Source organism: Pipistrellus kuhlii, unplaced genomic scaffold (genome assembly GCF_014108245.1).
Source record: "Pipistrellus kuhlii isolate mPipKuh1 unplaced genomic scaffold, mPipKuh1.p scaffold_m20_p_6, whole genome shotgun sequence".
Classification (NCBI taxonomy): Eukaryota; Metazoa; Chordata; class Mammalia; order Chiroptera; family Vespertilionidae; genus Pipistrellus; species Pipistrellus kuhlii.
Genome location: NW_023425562.1, coordinates 21,457,922 through 21,481,000, shown reverse-complemented (window position 1 = coordinate 21,481,000; position 23,079 = coordinate 21,457,922). Strand labels below are relative to the sequence as shown.

The 23,079-nt window shown below is 49.9% G+C and overlaps 1 protein-coding gene across 1 annotated transcript in view; it reads left to right on the top strand.

The window, feature by feature from the left end:
* The window catches only part of RIMS4 (regulating synaptic membrane exocytosis 4), a 46,421-nt gene that overhangs the window by 20,000 nt on the left and 3,342 nt on the right, over positions 1-23,079 (top strand). The window contains exons 2-4 of the mRNA XM_036418960.2: positions 12,629-12,767; positions 22,478-22,590; positions 22,816-22,917. Coding sequence (XP_036274853.1) covers positions 12,629-12,767; positions 22,478-22,590; positions 22,816-22,917 — 354 coding nt within the window. The remainder of the gene's footprint in view (positions 1-12,628; positions 12,768-22,477; positions 22,591-22,815; positions 22,918-23,079) is intronic.

The following is a 23,079-nucleotide window of genomic DNA, read 5'->3' as shown; positions in this document are numbered from 1 at the left end:
GGGAAATAAAAGGGTACAATTAGAGAATCCAGAAGGAAGTCTGGAATAGAGACTGCTGTCTGAGGTCAGCTAAATCTGAGGCGGAGTCCAGCTCTGCCAAGTACCAGCTGTGTGATCATAGGCAAATCAGCACAACCTCTCTGTGCTTCAGTTTCCTCATTTGTAAAAGGGCACAATAATAATCACCTTGTTGGCCGAAACCGGTTTGGCCTAGCGGTAGAGCGTTCGATTCCAGTCAGGGGCATGTACCTTGGTTGCGGGCACATCCCCGGTAGGGGGTGTGCAAGAGGCAGCTGGTGGATGTTTCTCTCTCATCGATGTTTCTAGCTCTCTATCTCCCTTCCTCTCTGTAAAAAATCAATAAAATATATATAAAAAATAATAATAATCATCTTGCTAGGTTAAAGGGGGGTTTAAATGAGGTACAACGAATCTACAGATGCCTCTCTCGCGCAGCAGTCACCAGCTGGAGGTCCGAAAGGTTGGCGACCACTGCTCTGGAGGCTCTCGACAAACTGTAGAGGTAGTTTTAGTTGGTGTTATAGGAGCCCATGCTCCCCTTCTGCCACTTCAGGCAATTGTGACAATTCTTGCTTTTGCTACAAATCTTTACAAAGCAATTACTTTCAGGGCCTGAATTCATAACCTTGAAACTCTTGAAATTATGTACAAGTTGTATCATTATGCATCAGTTTTTTATTCTGAAGAAAACCAGAATTTTTTAAATGAAGAAAAACAGCTTTAAAACAATCCCCACCCCCCCAAAAAAAAAAAAAAAGAATCCAAATGGTTTAACAACTCTGGGAGGGAAAGAAACTGGTACCCATGGTGCATGTGCAATAGGGCTGGTAATGAAGACAGTGGGCTGGTCCAGACTTGCTAGCATTTCTGTCCCAGCCCTGCCACCTCCTTTTCTGTAAAGGGGGGATTACGCAGGACTTACTTCATGGTTGTTATGAGGACTGCACGAATGAATCCACGATCGTTGGGTAGTAAAGCACCTGGAGTGTGGTCATATCCAGGGAATGCTAGCTGCTTGCATCATCATCTTCCTCCTCATCACCTTTGTTTCATCTGCTATATGTACGGCTTGATGCAAGGTGTGTCTGCCTTCCAAAGCCTGTACTTTCTTGCCTGCCACACCACTTTAGAGTTCCCCTCAGACCATTCCCCTTGGTTCTTCTGCTCCAGCCGCCCTGGCTTGTTGTTTGTCAAACATACAGACATAAAGCCGCCGCAGGCTCTGTCAGTGTGCACTCTCTACGTTGGGAGCACTCTCCCCCCATCCCCCCCATGTCTACCTGGCTCGTTCCTTTACCTCCTTCAGGTCTTTACTCACATATCACAGTGAGGCCTACCTAACCTCTGTTTAAAAATGAAACACCCATCCTTCCACTCACTTTCCAGCACCTTCTGTATCTTTCTGTTTGTGTGGTGTAAGGTTTGGATGTCTTCTAGATTGGAGCTGCAGGAGGGCACTTTGTTTCCCTTCCTTTGTTTTCTGCTCTAGCTCCAGTGCCTAGCAGAGTACTTAACCTGTAGAAGTGATCAAAAAAAGACTTGGTGAGGGAGAGAGGGAATGAAGGAATGAAGGAATGAAGGAAGGAATGAAGGAATGAGATAGGTTCCTGTAGTGTCCTGAAACTCCAGAATTTGTCTTATGTGATTTTTAATCAACAAATATATGCTGGAACCCTCCTCTGTGCCAGGTCAGGTCTTCAGTGTTGGAGATAGGAAGGTGAGGACCTCACAATCACTAAAGAATTGTGCCGTCTTTCCTCTGTCCCAGCCTAAAAGGGCTCAGTGGACAAAGACCCTCATCAGTCTTGCTGGGTGCTGTGTCCTCAGCACCAGTACGAAGTCCGGCATGTGTATGTGAACTGGGTGCACGAAGGAACAGGTACAGGAGTAGAGGGGAGGTAGGAGCTGGCAGAGGGTCTGGGGTTGTACTAAGGAGGGACACTTGCCAGCCTGGGGACATTGGGGACAGACCCCTGGAAGAATTCCCACGGGAAGTGAGGTGAATTCTCACTTCCCTTCTCCTGTCCCTTGGTAGCTTGCCTTGACTCCCACTTGGCCAACAATGGAGCAACTTGTGAACAAAGGGACGGTGGGTGGCTCTCCTTCCTCAGGAGGCTGGGGGATGCGGCAGCCCTCTTATATTGCAGCTTCTGTCTGAGCCTCTGTCCTTGGAGCTAAAAATAGCCAAGGACGGGATCACAAGGACATGCTGTCCTCTGCCACGAAGCAGGGATTCTGCTACCTGGTCTCGAAGGGGGCTGCAGGGTGGCAGGTTTGAGAAGCCAGCAGCTTAAAGAATTATCCCGTCCCGCCCCCTTGAGGAGAAGCACCGACTTCTCTTCCTCCCAGTCAGAGATGGCTCTAAATGAGCTGTGGAATGTCACTGCTCAAAGGGCCCTCCAGGCCTGGGACCTTGGCAGACATCACCAATTAATTAGGCCCCGCCCCCCTTTCCTGGGACCATGACAGGAATCACCAATCAATCACTGCACCCTCTTCTGCCAAGTCTAGACAGTCTAAGAATTCCTAACATGGAGTATTTTAGGTAACAGCTACCAGAGTTGGCAAGAATAAGGAAATGTATTTGTCATCATCATCTCATCCTGTCCCCTTACGGTGGGGAAATAAAAGCTCAGAGAGGGGCAGGAATTTGTCTGATGTCACACAGGAAGCCCATAGTGAAGCTGGGACCATTTGCGGGAGCCTCAACTCTCTGATGAGGCACCCCGCACCCCCATTCTCTCCTGCATGATCTTTTTCAGGAGGACTGTCCAGAAGAAAGGCTTTTGACTCATGGACTGCAAGCCTCGAAATTTTATGCAACATATGGTGTGTATGTGCTGACAGGTAGTTTTCTAAGGAAAGAGAAAATAGCTTTCATCAGCGTCTCAAGAGGCTCATTGCATAACCAAGGAAGGTAAAGAAATCAGGGGAAAAAAGAGGGAGTGAAATGGGCCGAAGTCTTGCCACTCAAAGTGGGCCCCAGACCGGCAGCATGGGCTGCTTCTCGGTCCTAGGAGTTGTTAGAAATTCAGACTCTCAAGCCCACCCGCACCTGCTGAATCTGAATCTGTATTTTAACAAGCCCCCTGGGTGCCTCATTTGCACGTTAAAGGTTGAGAAGCTGCAGATCTGGGATTTGGAAGCATAGCAGGCTTTGGTTTCCTGGGCGGGTATGGAGTACCTGCTGAGTGCCAGGCACCTTTGCAAGTTCCTTCCCTGCCTGCATCTGAGGGAGTGGGAAGTAAGCATCCTTAGCCAAGGGCGCTCAGCTGCTCTGCAGCTCTGCGAAGGCCAACTCAACGGAGGTCTTTGTTTCAACTGTTTGCAAATAAAGGTTGAACTTCTGTCCTAGGAGTGTGAGGCAGTTGTGTAGGGAGGATCTGCCTGGAAAGCCTTCATGGGTACCCTTAGCTGCCCTCCCGCAGAGCAGTGCAGGAAGGGACTGTGGGTTTTAGGAGTCGTAGGATTGGGGTGAGCTGAGTGGGAGCAGAAAGGGTGTGTACTGCTGGAGGCCAACTTTACCAGCAGCCTTGGTGCTGAAAACGGCTTCGGTGCGTTTCCTCTGGTGAATGCTAGAAGTATGTAGGCTGTGGTTGGTGAGTGGTGAGTGATGAGTGACGCAGTGTGGATGGAACACTTGGTTTGTGCATGGCATCAGACCTGTCGTATAGGTTTGGGGCAGATCATGAAAGCCTTGACTACTAGTACTGTGCTTACAGACTCTGTTTTGGCCCACAACTCAACTTCTCCCATAGCTTGCTCAGCTTTTCCCAAGTGCAGGTGGGAATGCTTTCTTTTGGAAGGCTGCCATTGTGGGGATGTAAATTGTCTTCCTTCCAATCATTGCTGAGTCGCCCCTTCTTCAGAAAGTCTTCCCATGCTAGATGGAATAGAGCAGACGGCTTTCCCCTGACCATCTCTGCTGAACGTAGGACCTCCCGCTGCCCAGAATGCATTTACTGTGCATTCAGAACTCTTTGTGCTCAGCGTATATTTTGGTTCCACATTTTTGCCTTCTCTCTTGATGTTTTGCACTTATCACTATAGTTCTCGGTTGTAAGTTTCCAGAAGTAATACCTGCATCTATTATACAATAAATCTTATTATGATTATATTTGCAATAAACTTTAATACATTATTGAGATAATTCTACTTGTAATCCACACCCTCCCTCTACTTGAAGTGCTTTTTTGCTCATTTCTTCTTATTGCTCTTACCATACTGTGTATATCTCTGCTCTTGAACCATCCTGTGTTGTAATTATGACACCTCTTGTCATAATTGTCCCTTTGTCTGTCTCCTGACAAACGGGGGCAGGGAGGGCGCACAGGGGTTTCAGTAAGATATGGGTTTAACCCATCTGTTATAAGTCCCCAGCACAGGCCTGTAATAGGCACTTAGAGTTTGTTGAATGAACGGTAATTACTTATCTGTTTCATTCTTCCCCGCCCCCACCCCCCTCCCTACCTGTAATAAGCTTCTGAAAGAAAACGGCTGTGTCTTAATAAAATCCCCAATGTCAAGAAAAGCGTGGCATAAGGAATGAGATCAGAAGATGTTTATTTTATTGGACCTGTAAGAGTACATTGTTTTCCAGGGGCAGAGTTACAAAGTACATTTGTATACATTACTCAGTTGATCCTCTCAAAATCTTCAGATTCTCCCCATCTTTTGTTCTTAAGTCATTATCCAGGGCTCTTTGCCTCCCTTGCTCCCATCTATTTAATTTTTGCCTCTTTGTGATCTCTCCCTTTTCACCCTTCAAATCCTCTTGGAAGAAGGCCTGTGGAATTCACCGTCCCCACCCTTCCTCATGTAAAGCAGCTGAAAGGGCAAATGGTATTCTGATCTGCTCTGAACCAAGATCATGCTCTTACTTACCGGGCAGGCTCATTGATCTCCCTGAGTCAGCGTTCTCTTCTGAAAATGGAGACAGGAGTGGTTGTGAGGATTAAATGAAGTAATGTCAGTTGAGTACCTATCATAGGCTCTGGTTGAGCTTAGTAAGTGGAAATGCCTGTCCATATGGAATGGTGAACTTTGAGGCGTCAGCAAGCCAATGGAAAGGAATTGTGGTTTAATAACAAGCACGGGATGAGGTTGCTTATTTTTTGGGGGGGATCTCCCCTCCCTGTGAGCTGCACCCTTGCCCCAGGCAAGCCTTGGTCTCCTGCTCATGGTCAGCACCATGGACAGTTCCCCCTGTGCCTGGCTGGCTCTGTGGCTATTGCATGTAATAGTATCTAATCCACATTCAATCGCAAGCGATAGCTTTATTCTATGTAGCACCAAGAGAAATAAAACATGTCAGAATTTACCTCTGACTTGCCATTAGCTGTCATTCATATCTTAATTTTAGAGATATTGAAAAACGTATGTATTAGAATCAATGAAATGATGACAAATTATGAAAGATAATACCAGTGAGCAGTTGACCATTGATCTTTGAACAGTTTAATGATAACAGTCAGCATTTATTGAATGCCACTGTGTTCCAGGCCCTTTTTAAAATTAATTTTAGAGAGAGGAAGGAAAAGAGAGGGAGAGAAACATTGATGTGAGAAACAGCGATCGGTTGCCTCCTGCACGTGCTCTGACTGGAGATTGAACCTGTAACCTTTTTGGTGTACAGGATGATGCCCAACCAACCAAACCACACCATCCAGAGCCAGGCCTTTTTCACTCCTTCTCTCCTGTCCTGGGTGCTCTCTGCCCTTTGTACATTTAACAAATATTACATTTGAAGAAGATAAATATGAATCAGGTAGACAGTTAACTGATTTTCCACCATCTTTCTTCCCCAAATATTCCAGGCCTGAGCCTCATTTCTGCAGAATATTGCTTCCTGCTGAAAGATAATATAATGTGTTAACCTCTTTAGTCCACATCATGCTTAACCCATTTAAAAAGCATTTCTTTTCTTTTTTTTAACATTCTTTTTTTAAAAAAATATTTTATTGATTTTCCACAGAGAGGAAAGGAGAGGGATAGAGAGCTAGAAATGTTGATGAGAGAGAAACATCGACCAGGTGCCTCCTGCACACCCCCTATTGGGGATGTGCCTGCAACCAATGTACATGCTCTTGACCGGAATTGAACCTGGGACCTTTCAGTCCGCAGACTGACACTCTATCCACTGAGCCAAACCGGTTTGGGCTTAAAAAGCATTTCAAATGCACAGCCTATGACCTAACAGTTCACTCATAGGTATGTACCCAGAAGAAATGTGCACAAATAGTCACCAAAACACACGCATGCTGAATTAAAGTAAAGGGGGAATAGAGACCCCTGTAGAGGTGAAGATAAAGGGCCACTAGGGCTCAAGGAGTTTGGTCATGGAAGTCTTCGTGGAAGAGATGGAACTTGAAGTCTGTGGAGGAACCAAGTGAATTGATTCAGTAAAAAATATGGTTATTGGAACCAGAAATACCTGGGTTTGAATTCCTCTGCCATTTGTAGCTGAGTATGTCCTTGGGAAAGTTACTTAACCTTCTTGATCCTCATTTATTATCCTTCAAAATCAGGTAATAGTTATCTTATGAGTTACTGTGAGTATATGTCTTACATACCAAATGAGATGATGCCTATGTCAAACACTTAGCATAGCATCTGGCAAAATATTAATAATTTCATAATAGCCGCCTTTGTTGAGTGCTTACTGAGCACCACCCCCCGCCTTGGACGTCCTGAGGATTAACTGGAATTATATTATTACATTATCTGATTGTTATACTTAATCCTTACAAAAGCCCCAAGAGTTTGGTGAGTGCCGGATAATTATAAGTGTTATTTAAAGCTTAGCTCTGGAGGATGGTTAGAATTTTGATAGGGAAGATGAGGGACTTAGGAAAGTAAAGGAGAGAAAACCAGGATAAGAAAGTTACTGATGTGAGTGATGAGGTGCCTAGCTGGGCTGGGGTGTGGAGGCTGAGGGAGACCAGGAGCAAATGGGGAGGGAATCAGGTAACGGAGAGTCTTGAAGCTTTGATGCAAAAGTTGAACCTAATTTGACAGGCAGTGGGAAGCCATTCCAAGGCTTTAAGTGGATTATAGCTTGATTGAAGGTGTGACTTATTTATAAACTAGAGGCCCGGTGCACAGGACTTGGGCACTGGTGGGGTCGTAGCCTGTGGGGATTGGCCCGCTGTGGGAGCACAGCTGATCCTGGTCAGCCAAGCGGGTGTGGACCCACCCTCTGAGTGGCTGCTCTCTGATCCGGCATCCTCCATGCAGCCAGAGTGCTTGCCTCTCCAGAGGACCTGGCCAGGGCTGGGCCCAGGGACAATAGCATTGAGAGGCAGCAGAGTAAGCCTCAGTTCTGTGGCTACTACGAACCCGCCTCCCAGCCTCCAGGGTCAGCTCTGCGAGCCTGCAGCAGTGCCGTGGTCTGGAAGAGGAGGCAGCAAGGAGTGCGGAGGAAGAGGCGCCTGGGGCCCATCAGCCCAGGGTTCGCAGCAGGAGCAGCCACTCATCCAGATCAGCGGAGTGATGCTCCCACTGAGGTAGCACACTGACCACCAGGGGGCAGCTCCTGCATCTGTCCCCTGGTGGTCAGTGTGCGTCATAGTGACTGGTCAGCCCATCATTCTGGTCCTTCCATTGTTCGGTTACTGGGCTTTTATTATATAGGATTTGTATTTTACCTTCATTTTCATTATAGAATTAATCCATTACCTCTAAAACTTCAAGAGACATAGAAGCATACAAAAGAGGAAGTCCCCCCGGGGTGTGGTTGGTACAATTACTTTGGAAAATGATTTGGCAATGTCTGCTAAAGCTGAATGAATGCCTGCCCTTTGTAGGAGCAATTCCACTCCTAAATATACTAGTTATTTTAAAAATATATTTCTATTGATTTCAGAGAGGAAGGGAGAGGAGGAGAGAGATAGAAACATCAATGATGAGGGAAAATCATTGATCAGCTGCCTCCTGCATGCCCCCCCGACTGAGGATTGAGCCTGCCATCTGGTCATATGCCCTTGGCCAGAAATGAATCTGGGACCCTTCAGTCTGCAGGCCGATACTCAATCCACTGAGCCAAACTGTCCAGGGCCTACATATAGTTCTAAGAGACCTGGATTCAAGTGTTTACCAGATCATGCAGTAAAGTAATTATAACAGCATTACTCTTTTTAAAAAAAATATATTTTATTGATTCTTTACAGAGAGGAAGAGAGAGGGATAGAGAGCCAGAAACATTGATGAGAGAGAAACTTCGATCAGCTGCCTCCTGTACACCCCCTACTGGGGATGTGCCTGCAACCAAGGTACATGCCCCTGATCGGAATCGAACCTGGGACCCTATCCACTGAGTCAAATTGGTTTTGGTGACAGCATTACTCTTTTTGTTGTTTTTGTTAATCCTCACCTGAGGATATTTTTCCATTGATTTTTAGAGAGACTGGAAGGGGGGTGGGATGGAGGGGAGAAGTCAGAGAGAAGCATCAATGTGAGAGAGATACATTGATTCTTTGCCTCCCGACGGCTGAGGATTGAGCCTGCAACTGAGGTATATGCCCTTGACTGGAACTGACCTAGGACCCTTCAGTCGAAAGTCTGATGCTCTATCCAGTGAGTCAAACCAGCTAGGGCTAGCAACATTATTCTTGATAGACCCAAACTGGGGGGGAAAAATCAAATGCCTATCAACAGCACAATAGATACATATTTAGATTGTGGCATATTCATACCATGGAATATTGCGTAGCATTGGTGATAAGCCTACAACTACGTCCAACAATATGGACGGATCTCATAATCCACAAAGATTGAGCAGAAGACGCTCCTCTCCCCCTCAAAAAGGCCATGCTTTGTATATAGAGTTCAAACCCAGGCAAAACTAGTGTCTGGTGTTGGAGATCAGGACAGTGGCTACCCGTGTGGGGCAACACAGAGACTGGAAGACACACCAGTGGGCTTTGCGGGTCCTAGTAAAGCTCTGATTCTCCACTGCGGTGCTGGTTACATGAGGACGTTTAGTTTGTGAACATCCATCAAGCTACACACTGAAGGTTTCTGCACTTTTCTCAGTCATCTTATACTTAAATGAAAATGTTTCAAAATGACCTTCCACACCTCCCCTCTAAAAACCTTTCTCCCTACAGCTATTCCCCGTCAAGAGTCTGGTGTTCTGTGTCTATACACAAAGATACGTATATTCCGTAGCTTTCCAAAAGCAGCCTTAGGTCTGACATACCATTTCACATCGTATTTTGTTTTTTGCTTAGCGTGTCGAGACAGTCTTTTTGTTACTGTAAACGTGGATCTGCATGCTTGTTTTTTAACAGCTGCACAGTGTTCTCCTGTGGGGTGTTTCCTTTTGTAAACTGGCCCCCTGACGGTGGGCAGTTAATTCCAGCATTTTCATCGGTGTAAATGATACCGTGGGGGACTTCTTCGTGCACATCTTTGTGTACTTTTGTGACTATTTGTGTAGAGTGAATTAGTTGGGGTGGGATAGCTTGTTGGTAACTTAAGTTAGTTAATCTGTTAATGGCGTGTTTGGTGGGTGGAAGCAGGGAGATCAGTTAGGAGGCTGTTAAAATAGTTTAGACTTGAGGTACTGAAGCTGGTTGGTTGTGAAAAGGGATAGATGGGAGAGACGTAAGAGAGATTAAGGGCAAAGACTTTGTTCGGCCTGGTATTGATGGGAGAGGGGAAAGGTCAGAGAGGTCCTGGGGGTCCTGAGTCCAGATGACTGGGCAGGTTGGGAACATACATTGGAAGGAGTTGATGGAGAAAGTGGGAGCTGGGATGGGTGTGGCTTTGGCCAGCTTGCATCCAAGGAGCCTGCTCACCATCCAGGTGGTGAATGTCCATAGTGCAGCTGGAAGTGTTGCTCTTGACAGAGTTGAGGACTATAGATTCACCTAGCTGAGGCATAGGATTCACCTAGGACGGTCCTCGTTTTTCTGGAAGGGAATGAAATCAACCGGGGGAGGATCGAGAGGAGAGAAAGAATCCAAAGACAGAATGGTGAGGCCCTAAATACAGGAGGGTCACAGTGGTCAGAGACAGGAGGAAGCCTGCTAGAACTCATGATCACAGAGGCCCAAGAAGGAGGGATCTGAAGTGACTACTCAAGGGATGAAGTAATCAGTGTAACCCCCTATCCTTCCGGCCCCCCCACAATGGGTGTTATCGTTACATCTTGTACTTGTCTTCAGAGCCCTTACACGCTTGTGATTAATCCATGTGATCATCTGTTTGATGTCTGCCTCTCTCCGCACCCTGAGCTCCACGGAGGCAGGGACCACACCGCTCTCGCTCTGTCCCCAGCACTGGCACCCAGGGGAGTTGGTTCCCGAAGTGTTCAGAAACACGGAGGGTGACACGCAGAAATGCAGTGGCAGTTTCCCTGCGTGCTTTTCTGAGTGGATGGCCTCTACCTCGTATATGGGTATGCACCTGTGTGTGGGGGGCCTCAGAAACAGCATGATAGGTCTGTGAAGCCCACGGAAACACAAATAGGGGCACTCAGACACACCGTGTCTTTGCACGTATATTCCTGCGTATGCGTGTGTGTTACTGTGTTTTTCTGAGTATATGTGCACTATATCTGAATAACACAGATACATGTGGGAGACAGACATGTGGGCACACTCTGAGAACACCCACAGAGCTCCTGTATCTGAGTTAGAGTGTTAGAGGGGCACCATGGTTGAGCTGGGAGGAGGGAGGCTGGAGAAGGCCAGCGGCAGGCATCCTGGTCCCGCCCAGTCTCCGGGTACACAGATCCAGCGCTCCTGTCCTCTCCACGCAGGATGGTGGGGTTTGGGGCGTGCTGCTTCCCCCAGAGGGTCAGCAAGCAATGGGGAAGCCCCTGAGGTGTGCCAGCTCACCCCAGACTGTGGGGCAGATCCCAGGGAAGACAAAGCCACAGTCCCGCTGGGTGGTGGCTGACGGAAAGCTCCCCGGGACCACCAGGCTGTGGAGCACGGAGCGAACAGACCCTCCCCGGTGAAACCCTGGCTCCCCCCTTTCTGGCTCTACAGATGTGAGCATGTGGCTTTACCTCTGAGCGCGTGTCCTCGGTGTTGAAGCAGGGGGAGCCAGAGCGCTGGGTGGGTGGGTAGAGACCACTCTCAGGCGGACCCTCCTTCACCTTTAACTGTGCACCTGCAGGCCGGGCCTGTCTCAGCCCGGGGGCTTCGGCAGCGGACAAAACAAAGTTCCGTGCCCTTACGGAGTTTACCTTTTTTAAAAAAATATATATTTTATTGATTTTTTACAGAGAGGAAGGGAGAGAGATAGAGAGCTAGAAACATCAATGATAGAGAGTCATCCATCAGCTGCCTCTTGCACACCCCCTACTGGGGATGTGCCCGCAACCAAGGTACATGCCCTTGACCAGAATCGAACCCGGGTGGAGATGCCCAGCCGGACGCTGCGCCAGACCTTTCAGTCCACAGACCGACACTCTACCACTGAGCCAAACCGGTTTCGGCCGGAGTTTACCTTTTTTGTGGGGAAAGCCGGCCAGTCAATCAAGAATGCGCCTTATGTTGGAAGAAAGTAGGGAAGAAAGCCACCGCACTGCCACAGGGCAGAGAAAGCCAGGGGGTGGTCAGGGAGGGTCCCGGCTAGGGTGAGATGCCACCACAGAGTAGAGGAGGCCATGGACTGAGCTGCTGTGGGACAGAGGTCGCCCAAGGAGAGGGAATAGCCAGGGCAGGAGATGGCTTGTCTTCATTAAAACCTTGTCGTTCTCCCATTTTACAGGTGGGGAGATGGTGGCACAGAGAGGCTGAGTAATTTGCCCAAAGCCTCACAGCCGATGAGGGAAAGATCCAGGATTTGAACCTGGGCAGTCGGGTTTCAGAGCCAGTGGCCTAAATCAGTGGTCCTGTAGTGAGGGTGACTGTTGCCCCCAGGGAATGCTTTGCAATGTCTGGAGGCGTTTCTGATTGTCCCGCTGGACTGCAAGGTGCCCCTGGCATTCACTGGGTAGAGGCCAGGGTTACCGTTAGACCTTTACACTTCACAGGACATCCCCGACGACAAAGCAGCATCCCATCCAAACTGCCAGTTGTGCTGGGATTGACAAGAGGATGGCACGTAGTAGGTGCTCAATACATAGAAGAAGAGGAGGAGAAAGGATTTGGAGAAGGTTGCAGGGGAGACATGACTTCCAATTCAAAGGGGAGAGACAGTCCATGTAAATTAATTTATTAGGTAAGAGAACACACGTGCCCTAGCCGGTTTAGCTCAGTGAGTAGAGTGTCTGCCTGCGGACTGAAGGATCCCAGTTTCGATTCCGGCCAAGGACACATGCCTGGGTTGCGAGCTCAATCCCCAGTAGGGGGTGTGGAGGCAGCCAATCAATGATTCTCTCTCATCATTGATGTTTCCATTCCTCCCCCTTTCTCTCTAAACATCAATAGAAATATATTTAAAAAAAAAGAGAGAAAGAACGCATGTGACACTGATTATGGGGTGAGTATGAATGAGACTGCCCCCTGGAGGCTGGGTGCAGGTGAGGCCAGTGGTAAGAGGAGGTTGATGGGTTGGGGGTGGGTCCAAAGCTGGCCACCACCAGCCACTGAAATGCTAACCAGATGTCTCGCCTCTCTGTCCTCTCCCACCCTGCCTCTCTGCCAACAAGGGGACAGCCGGAGACTGAAGGGGGCCATTCAGAGGAGCACGGAGACAGGCCTGGCGGTGGAGATGCCCAGCCGGACGCTGCGCCAGACCAGCCATGAGTCCATCGAGGACAGCATGAACAGCTACGGCTCGGAGGGCAAGTGAGTGTGCGCCCGGCTTGCCCCCAGGCCTCTCGGCTCTCGGTCTTCCCTGGCATGGGGCGGGAGGGTCTCAGACTTGGAGGGGCATTGGCCAAGGGTTCCCACGCTGTCCTGTCTTCAGAAGGGAGGCATCGAAGCAAGGAAGCTCTGCGGAAGACCGAGGACAGCCAGACTCCGGTGCCTGACTGCCTAGATTTGAATCCTGGCTCTACCATTACTGGCTGTGTGACCTTGGTCAGGCCATCTCTCTGTGCCTCAGTTTCCTCATCTGAAAAATGAGGATAAATACTGACATTAAAGGGACCTTAGGAAGACTAAATGGGTATGTTTTTATAAAGAGAATATGACAGTGCTCAGCCTCCACCTTGGCTCCCCGAAATTTCAGGCCCTGCCTTACCGCTGGGGGTTCCTGCTGGCTGAAAGCATTCCACCTCCAGCCCCTCCTAAACGGGGCCTCTCTGGCCTCTGTGAATGGCCTCACCTTGGCAGATGCTGCCGCTCCACCCACCCGCTAGAAACACTTTCCGGAGGGCGAGAAGAGGAGGAGGACCGGCGGAAGGGAGAGGAGGAGGAGGAGAAGGGAACAAATGTTTTCTTTAACCTGAGAAGCTTGGCAAGGCGGCACAACTTGGAGGAAGATACTCTGGGCAGCTGGGTAGTAGTGGGTCCCTGCTGAGCTTCAGGGGGTCAGGAGGTTTGAGTCCTAGTCCTGGCTCTGCCACTTACCCAAGTGGCTGTGGACATGTCCCCTGGGCCTGCCGAAACACCAGGAGGCCAGCAAACACCTCGTCAGAGGACCAGGCCGCGGGAAGGTAGTGCGGTGCCGTGAGCAGGAAGCCAAACCCCTACGCCCATTTCATAGAACAGGAGATGGAGGCTCGGAGGTGCCACACACCTGTCTCCAAGCGGAGCAGCGTGGGAGGGTAATAAATTGTTGTGAGGACTACGTGAGTTAATGTGTGTGAAAGCACTTAGAACAATGACTGACACATAGCAAGTGCGGTTATCATTCGTTGTCATGATTGTTGCCGACGTAGCTGCTGTTATTTGGATCTTTTGTTCCTCAAGGTCAGGTGCATCTTAATGGATACACCCTGAACAAATCATATCTATGAAGTGCTTAGCACAGGATAAATGTTGGCTTTATAATTATGAAAAGATTTTAGATTCCCAGACGGCGTGGCTCAGTAGTTGAGCATCGACCTATGAACCAGGGGTCACGTTCAGATTCCCGGTCAGGGCACATGCCTGGGTTGCAGGCTTGATCCCCCAGTGTAGGGCGTGCAGGAGGCAGCCGATCAATGATTCTCATCATTAATATTTCTATTTCTCTCTTGCTCTCCCTTCCTCTCTGAAATCAATAAAAATATATGTATTTTTTAAAAGGGGGTTTGGGGTGCATGTCTTGAGCCCAGTTGACGTAGGATTGGGTGGGTTGGAGGATGTGGGGTCCAGCAGAGGGCAGAGTCTTGCCCGCCTGAGAGGGGCTGAGCTCTGCCAGGTGCTGCCAGCCTGCTCAACTCCTGGGCGAGGAAAGGAAGGTGAAGGGACAGGTAGGGACCTTGAGCTGTGGTTAGCCTCCTCCTTTTTTGGGAGGTATTTTGGGCACTGGCAGGACCCAGATTCCAGACTCTGAAACAGGAGGGGGTGTACCATCCTCCTCCTGAGCTCCTGCCGCCCAGCCGAGGCTTATAGGAAGCCAGGGCGCTTGAGCAGCCCTGCCAGCCTGCGGCCCTGGGCGCTTCTGGGTCTGTGTGCCCCAGCCACTGGGTCACCGGGCGTGTGTATTTCTGCAGGTGGGCACAGGGGTGCTCCCATGTGGATTTTCATTTCAGCAAATGGGATTGGGGACTTACAATGTACAAGACAATTGCCTTCTTCTGATGAAGCAACTGGCAGTGGTGAGAACTTGCAGAGGACAGGCACTGTGAACTGGGAAATGTTGCATCCTACCCAGGCCTTGGGGCTGGGAAAGGGGTGCATGTGGGTTGGGCCGCCTGTTAGTGAAGATCCTTGGGCTCCAGATTATTCTGTACTGGGTTACAGTGGCTTCGGCCCTCGCGGTTCCGGACACGGCCCCTCAGCATTGGCGTCCCCTGGAAGCCGAGTGGAAATGTGGCCTGTCAGGCTCCCTCCCAGACCCTCTGAGTCAGTCTGCATTTAACACGGCCCCCAGGGGGTTCGTGGGCACATTAAGATGGAGCAGCACTGGCTCAACAGTGATGCTCTAGAACACGTACTGAGCACTGGCTGTGGGCAGACACTGTGCTAAGAGCCTTTACACAAAACGACTCCTCCAGTTCTCAGAGCAACCTGGTGACGCTGGAACTGTTGCTCTCCCCATTTTACAGACAAGAAAATGGAAGCCAAGAGAGGTTAATTAACTTGCCCAAGGTCACACAGCCAGAAAGTGGCTTCAGATGCTGGGGTTCAAATCTAGGTATTTGGAGTCTGCCCTTTAACCATTACACTGGACTCTTTCCCTTAAGTAATGGATGCATCTGTTCCCAGAGATAGGTGATTCCAGGGTGGTTTGATGGCTAAACTATGCCACCAAGGGCCCCGAGTCCCTCCATCCATTCCTTCCGTACGCCTCAGTAGGTTGGACTGATCCTGGTTCATCCCTGAAGCTAGGAAGGGCTTTCTTTCTCTGAGCCTCTTTCTGCCCCATTGAAAAATGAGGTTGTGAATGTCAAAGGGAGAAGGGAATGGCTGTGGGTTTAGCAACCAGCCAAGCTCCGCCACCAGCTGGCCCATCTCCCGCAAATGACAGGGTTCACGCCTTCTGAAAAAGGGCCACAGAACAGTATCTCCCTGGACCCCCCTGAATCCTGAGATACTCCCTGGTGACTGGGTTCCTCGTGACCCGAGACATGGGTTCGAGTGCCGGTAGGTCATCGGAGGGGATTCCAGATAACCGTGGCGGAGGATCGCATGAGAGAGACGGGACGGTAATAACTGCACCTTGAGACACCAGCTGCCATGTGGGCAACCCAAGTGCAGTCCTCGGGCGGACTCGGAGCCAGTGAGGAGCATGAGCCTGAGAGGCACCCGCAGGAGCCGCGGGCGTGAAGTAGTCATACTCAGACTCATCAGTTACTAGTTGACGACTACTCTGGTTCTCCCTGTGCCCTTCCTGAACACTGGGGCCTCTGGAGGCCAGAGACAGCCCTCAGGGCCAGACCAGCGCATGTGCTGCAGTTAGAAGTCAGTGTGACGTGGTGAGGGCCAGGAAGCATTGGGGGGTCGGTGGTCTGCTCCCCTACCTGAGAGCACAGCACCATGTCCTGCTGGCCAAGCCAGAAACCTGCGGTTCTCCTAGAGGGCTCCCCTTCTCTCACACTCCAGATCCAACCCATCATTGGGCTCTATTCTTTCACTCCTAATTATCTCTCGATTCCATCCGTTTCTCCCCATCCCTTCCCCTGGGGAGGAGCCTATCACCTCTGCCTGGACACCTGCAAGTCCACCTGCCTCTCAACCCTTACTTCCTCCGGCCTCTGCCTGCCTCTCCCAGCCCCCAGCCTTGAGCCGCCACTCCAGCACCCTGAACCTCTTACCCTTCCCTGTCTCACCTCCAGGTCTTTCATTCGTTGCTCCCTCCTCCTCGCATCCCCTTTCCTGTCCCTATTCCCGCTGTATCCTCTGACTCACCCTCCTTCAGACCTCAGCTAAGAACTGGCACATAAGTTTCATCTCATGTGCCAGCTCCAGTTAATTGATAGTGGCTCCCTGGAGTGCTGTGTTGAGAAGGATTCTGGAGCCCAGTCAGGCTTGGCAGGTGTGCTGAGGTTGATTAGCAATGTCTGCCCTGGGCGTGGGCAGGGGAAATGGAACAGCATGGTCTGCCCTTCCTCTGACTGTATCAGCAGCTTCTAGTTCATTCTTCCTCCATCGCAGCACCTACCACTCTGTGGTAATTGTCACATGTGTGTCTGTCTGTCCCCCTTGACACTGAGTTCAGTGCCTACCCACCAGGGGGCCTGGCCCACAGATGGTATACTGCAGATTTTGTTTAATGATGGGTAGGTACCATGAGTGAAGCATGTACACATTTTACTTTCCCCACTCCTTCCCAGTCTCCTTCATCACACAGAATCGGGGCCTCAGCATCCTCTCTGTAACAATCTCTCCGAACTGGCTGCCAGCACCCCCCCTGTTCCTTCCCTCTGCTTCTGGTTGTCCTGAGGTGTCTGGGTCATCAGCATCCAGCTCCCTGGGTGTCTGGGTCACGGTGCCCACAGCTCTAGAAAGCAGAGTGTGAGCGGATGGCAGGGCCACCTGGGCCCCGGGCTCAGAGGCTCATTCCTGCCAAGGCTGTTTGCTAATCGCCAAAGACCCAGAACCCCCTTCCCCACCTGCAGTTAGCACAGTCATGGAGTCCGAGGACAAACCGGGTCTGGATGTGGCTGTGAGCTAGGAGGCAGGGCTTAGTAAACACTAGTGTTTGAGGAGCCTTTGACTATGCCTGAGGTGTTTCTCTTATTAATATCTACAACACGGCCGAAACCGGGTTGGCTCAGTGGATAGAGCGTCAGCCTTCGGACTGAAGGGTCCCGGGTTCGATTCCGGTCAAGTGTGCATACCTTGGTTGCGGGCACATCCCCAGTGGGGGGTGTACAGGAGGCAACTGATCGATGTTTCTCTCTCATCAATGTTTCTGGCTCTCTATCTCTCTCCCTTCCTCTCTGTAAAAAATCAACAAAATATATTTAAAAAATAATAATATCTACAACAGTACTGAGGGGGCAGCCTGTCATTACCCTGAACCTCTAGAGATAGTATTTATTTCTACTTCACCAAAAAGGAAGCCCAGGCTCTGAGAGGTGTGTTTTAACTAGTGAGTGGGGAGTCAAGATTCAAATCCAGGCCTGCCTGACCCCAAAGTTTGGACTGCAAATACCTGTACTCTGCTCTGGGCAAAGCTCTGGTCCCCTCAGGGCACATAGTGACAGTATAGCAAACTGGTTAAGAAGATGAACTCTAGCCCTGGCTGGTTTTGCTCAGTGAGTAGAGCATCAACCTTCGGACTGAATGGTCCTGAGTTCAATCCCAGTCAAGGGCACATACCCTCAGATGCAGTCTCGACCTTGATCGGGCATGTGCAGGAAGCAGCCAGTTGGTGTCTTATTCTCTCTATATCTCTCCCCAAACCTTCCAGTCTCTCTAAAAATCAATGGAAAAATACCCTCGGGTGAGGATTAATAACAACATCAACAACAAAAAGATGAACTCTAGATCAGACTCCTTGGGTCTCCCACTTACTAGCCATAGCCCTTGGTTGGGTTACTTGATTTTTCCCGTCTGTACAAGGGATGTTGGTAATGTGTACCTAACTTCCACTGAGTTGTTAAATGAGAGTGAAACACATTAATGTCGCTAACCTTGTACTATCTGAGCTTGGCTCAGGACAAAGTTTTAATAAATTAAAATAAATAAAATCCCTGGCTTCGTGCCCATGAGCCATACTCTCATAGCAGGCAGGGTGTGGGGAGAAGGGGGGACGGGCAGGTTTGGAATTGTCTTGAATGCTGGAGAAGCCGCAGTCAGGACTGTGTGAAGCTGTGTATCCTGGCCTGTAATGAATTCTGCTACAACGCTTGTTTTGAAAATGTGAATTTGTTCCAACACAATTGAAATATTAGGGAATGATTTAGCATAGCTCACATTTTGCCTTTGCTCAGGTACAACTTCATGCACAAGAAACAGTAGGTGAACACAGAAAGTTTGCTTCCATGCAGGAAAACACAACACACACACACACACACACACACACACACACACAAACACCTTAGACATAACCTGCTTCCATCCACACCCAGTGTTTCTGTCCATTTCAATAGTCCTCCTTCCCCTTCACACCAACTCCCGGGCTGCAGTCCTTATGACACTCATTTCCACAAGCAAACTTCAGGGCATCTTCAGAGTAAAGCACCATATTTACCGTAGTATTTCTGCATTTCTTAACCATTCAACATGTGCAAGCCTGTGCGACCATTTTTACTATGTTCCTGTCTTTCTTTTTTTTTTTTTGGCTGTGATACTGACATAGTATTTGGGTGTTGTGCCACAACCCCATTTCCCCCATAAGCGCTCTGATTTTTATTGTAGGATTGTGCAGACAGAGTCATTTTTAGAAAAATATATTTCATGTTATGGTGGAACTGACTGCATGATAGGCTCAGCAAGCCTATGGGGAGGTGGACAGACGGTGGAAGTGTGGGACAGGTGGTGAATGGACGGACAGAGCTCATAAACCGCCCAAGCCTTTCCGAACCAGGAAGGCTGTGCAGCCTTTTAACTTCAGATGCAATTGGGACAGATGATCTATCTGGAAGAGTCAAAGCCCCAATAACTCGATTACCTCTCTGACCATGGAGAGCATGGAAAATCCAGGGCCAAACAGAGGTCGAAGATTAATAATAAAAGACAAATGGGTTTCAGCTCCTCAAATAAAACTAACAGGATTTGAAATGCAGACAATCTCATTTCACCATTAACTCAAGATAAAACGCCGGCAGAGAATGGGTCGCAGTCCTGTTTCAGGCCTCTGTGTGCCATGTCCCTCCGGGAGGACCCACCTGCTGCAGCCCCCACGCCCCCCCGCCCCAGGCCCGGGCTTGGGCCCAGGCATCCAGATGTTGCACTTCCTAAGAGGTCTGGGATCAGAAATGCCAGGAAAATGCCAAAGAGGGAGATGAGGCTCTTCCAATCTGGGTAGCAGGCCACAGTATCTCAATCCTTTATTCCATTTGCCAGGTCCTAGATAAAGCCTTGCCTGCATTATCTCACTGCCTCTCCCCAACAACTCAGCAAGGCAATTGCGATTTATTCCCATTTCATACCGCTCAGAGAGGGTGCACAGCACTGGAATTCAGGGTCTATAGTATGCCAAAGTCCAGTCTCAACCACTATATTTTCCCAGTTTGGGACCAGCTGAAGGGTGTGGCAGGGAAAAATTTATTGGATTGCTACTGCACACCAGGCATAGTCTATGTAGTAGCATGTATGTGGCAATAATTCAACACGCTCTTTGCAAATGGATCCAATGAGCAGAGATTTTCGGCACCCACCCATGGAATGGCTGCGCACTGCCCATGAGGTAGGTGTGGTCTTGTTTGCAGATAAGAGGATTCAAGTGCAGACACACCACCAGCTTGCCAGCAGTTGGCTGGGAGGAGCAGGAGCAGGTCTGACTTTGCATGCACTGCCTCCCGTCCCACTCCTGGAAGACCCCGAGGTGGAGTGGGGTCTCCAGTGCAGCTGGCCCTCCGGCCAGCAGGGACCTGCCACCACCATATTCTTCCTTCCTCCAGCCCCATGGAGCACGTGCTATCCTGTTCAAACCCGTCCAGGGTTTCTGGGGCATCTGCTTGGTTCCTTGGCAGCCGGCGAGGCACCCTGGGATGGGAAATCAGGCAGCCGCCCAGATATTATAAACAATTACTGCTAATTACCAGGCCTGCCAGTTCCCCATTGTCTGCTCACAATCTCACCAGGAACCCAGGAGCCCACAATGACGATGTTGGAGGAAACTTTCAATTTCAGGCTCTGCTTGGGAGGCTGGGCCCCTTCGGTGACTTGGAATTTAAGCGGCACTGACTTTTTTCAGGTCTTTGGAGCCCCCAGCCCTTTCCTCAGATGGCCAGGAGGTTGGGGTGGAAAGAGAGAGACGGGTGTGGAGTGAGAGAGCCTGGGTCTCAGCTGTGGTGCTGTTAATGAGGGTCTTTGGGTTTGCAAGAATAACAGGTACTCATTTCTGTCCCCAGGTATTTACGTTATTTTCCCCGTACTTTCTCTCTGATGCTGTTGCATAATGGTTGAGCTAAGAGATTCAGGAGTCCAGCTGTGTGGATTTAAATGCCACTCGGCCTCTGTCTCGGTTTGGCCTTCTCCTGATGCAGCGGGAACAGGTGCTCCGCTCTGGGGCACGGAGGATCTCACAGCTTCACGTCACAGGATACCTAGCAGGCATTGCTGCAAAGCATTGCGCCCTTTGCTCAGCCCCACCCAGTAAGGACTGTCCCAGTCCTCTCTGCTTTCAGATTTGCAGATCGCCAGCCCAGCTCGGGGACCCAGGCCTTCCTCAAAGACCCTCCTGCTTCCCTGGCCCTCCCCTCCCACCCTGACCTCTGCACTCCCAGGCTGGGTTTTTTGTTTGCTTCTTTATTTGGATGCAGGGCAGCCTAGCTTTGCACCTATCCTTCTAAGTCTGTTTCTTTTTGGATTTGTAGCTCACAAGCCCGGAATCTGACTGTCTTGTTTCCTGGCTACAGCCTGGATGGGGAAAGGGTGTCAGGGGGTGGTAGGAAATCATGATAATTATGCCCAGTCATTTTGACTCAGTGGTTAAGCATTGACCAAGAAACTAAGAGGTCACTGGTTCAATTCCCAGTCAGGGCACATGCCTGGGTTGTGGGCTTGATCTACAGTAGGGGGCTTGCAGGAGGCAGTCTATCGATGTTTCCATCTCTCCATTTTCCTTCCTCTCTCTAAAAATCAGTAAAGCATATATACATATGTAAATATATGAAAACGAGAAGCACACAGGATAAAATGTGAAATTATTATCCTACAGCAACTCTGCCGATAACTTAAGTAAAAACCGGATTTATTAGAATGATGCTGGGGTGGCTCACATGGTTGAGGAAGAGCTGAGCAGCTAGGACTAGGTTGCTAGTAGTTTGAGGCCCTTTGCGAGAATAGGCCATTCACCCGGCTCAGACCTAGGAGATGGGAATTTTATTACTCCCCTTTCAGAGAAAATTAACGAAAATAGGCTTAAGCAAAGGACATTATTAAAATTGTTGTTGTTGTTATTGATTTGTGTAACTAAAAAAAAAAAAAGTAGTTTTTGCTTCAGGCAGGCAGAACTTGATCCAGGAGCTCACGCAGTGCCACCAGTTTGATGACTCTAGGTGGCAGCAAGAGAGCTGCCCGAGGCTCCAGTCCCATTCAGGATGGGAAAAGAGCTTCTCACTCCCTACAGTTCAAAGAAGCTTCCCAACCAGATTCCTGTGGCCGAATTGGCCACACAGCTGCCTCTGAGCCAGTCACTGACCAAGGGAAGGATCGGTCAGGATGAGCTCACACCAGCCTCTGGAGCCAGGTCTGCTCCACTCCGGGGGAATCAATACCATGGGGAGGGGGCTCCCCAAAGGGGATTTGAGATCTTGTTCCCAAAGGAACAGGATAAACTTTGGGCAGCAGCAATGAATGCAGACCTCCAAGGTCCAGCCCGTGGATCTCAAACTGTCGGGTGTGAATGACTCTTCTGGGATCCTGTTAAAAGGCAGGGTCTGATTCAGTGTGGAGAGGGGCCCAGTTCAGTTTCTAATGAGCTCTCAGGTGATGCTGGTCCCTGGACCACACCGAGTATTATGGCCTTAAACCATAGGAGCCAGGCACCCACAAGCACCATCTCCCGACATGCCTGCAACCCCCTCAAGAGGCAGGTATCACCTTACCCATCTCATAGAGGTGGAACCTAAGGCTGGGCGAGGAGAGATAAGGAGATGGTACAGGAGAACTTAGGGCCGCGGAGATAGAAGGGAGGGAGAGCAGGGCATGTGCCTGCCTGAGACAGGGTGATGGATGTGGACAGAATCATCGTGGCATGAGGGACATTCCAGAGTTGACTACCTGAGTCATCTGAGTCCTTGGTTGGCCCCTGGGAACAACTGTTTTTATCTCATCCTGTCTTCTTACAGCCTTAACTACGGGGGCGTCTGCCTGGCATCGGATGCACAGTTCAGTGACTTCCTGGGCAGCATGGGGCCAGCGCAGTTTGTGGGCCGCCAGACCCTGGCCACCACACCGATGGGTAAGTGCCCCAAGATCTGTTCCTAAGTGGGAGGGTCCCCATTGGAAGGCTTGCGTCACCCCTTCTTCCCCTCTGTGTTGACTGCATTTGCTGGAGCCTGGGCATGTGGGGTGGGAGTTATTTGGGGCTGGGACCAGAGGAAGGGATTTAACCCTAAGCAGATAGGCAGGTCTGAGTCCTCGATTGAAGCCATTTCCCAGTCTCATCTGTTGAGGCCTCTTGCAGGGGACGTGGAGATTGGATTGCAGGAGCGGAACGGTCAGCTGGAAGTGGACATCATCCAGGCGCGGGGACTGACGGCCAAGCCAGGCTCCAAGACACTGCCAGGTGTGGTGTGCCCTCCCCGTTGCAAGGTGGGGTGGAGGTTGGGGAGCATGTCTAGAGGGATATATGAGTCTAGAGGAGAGAATATTGAGCCCCACTGTGCAGGACTCCTTTGTCTCAACTCTAGTGATTCACAAAGAACTGGTGACTCAGGGTTTGTTCTGG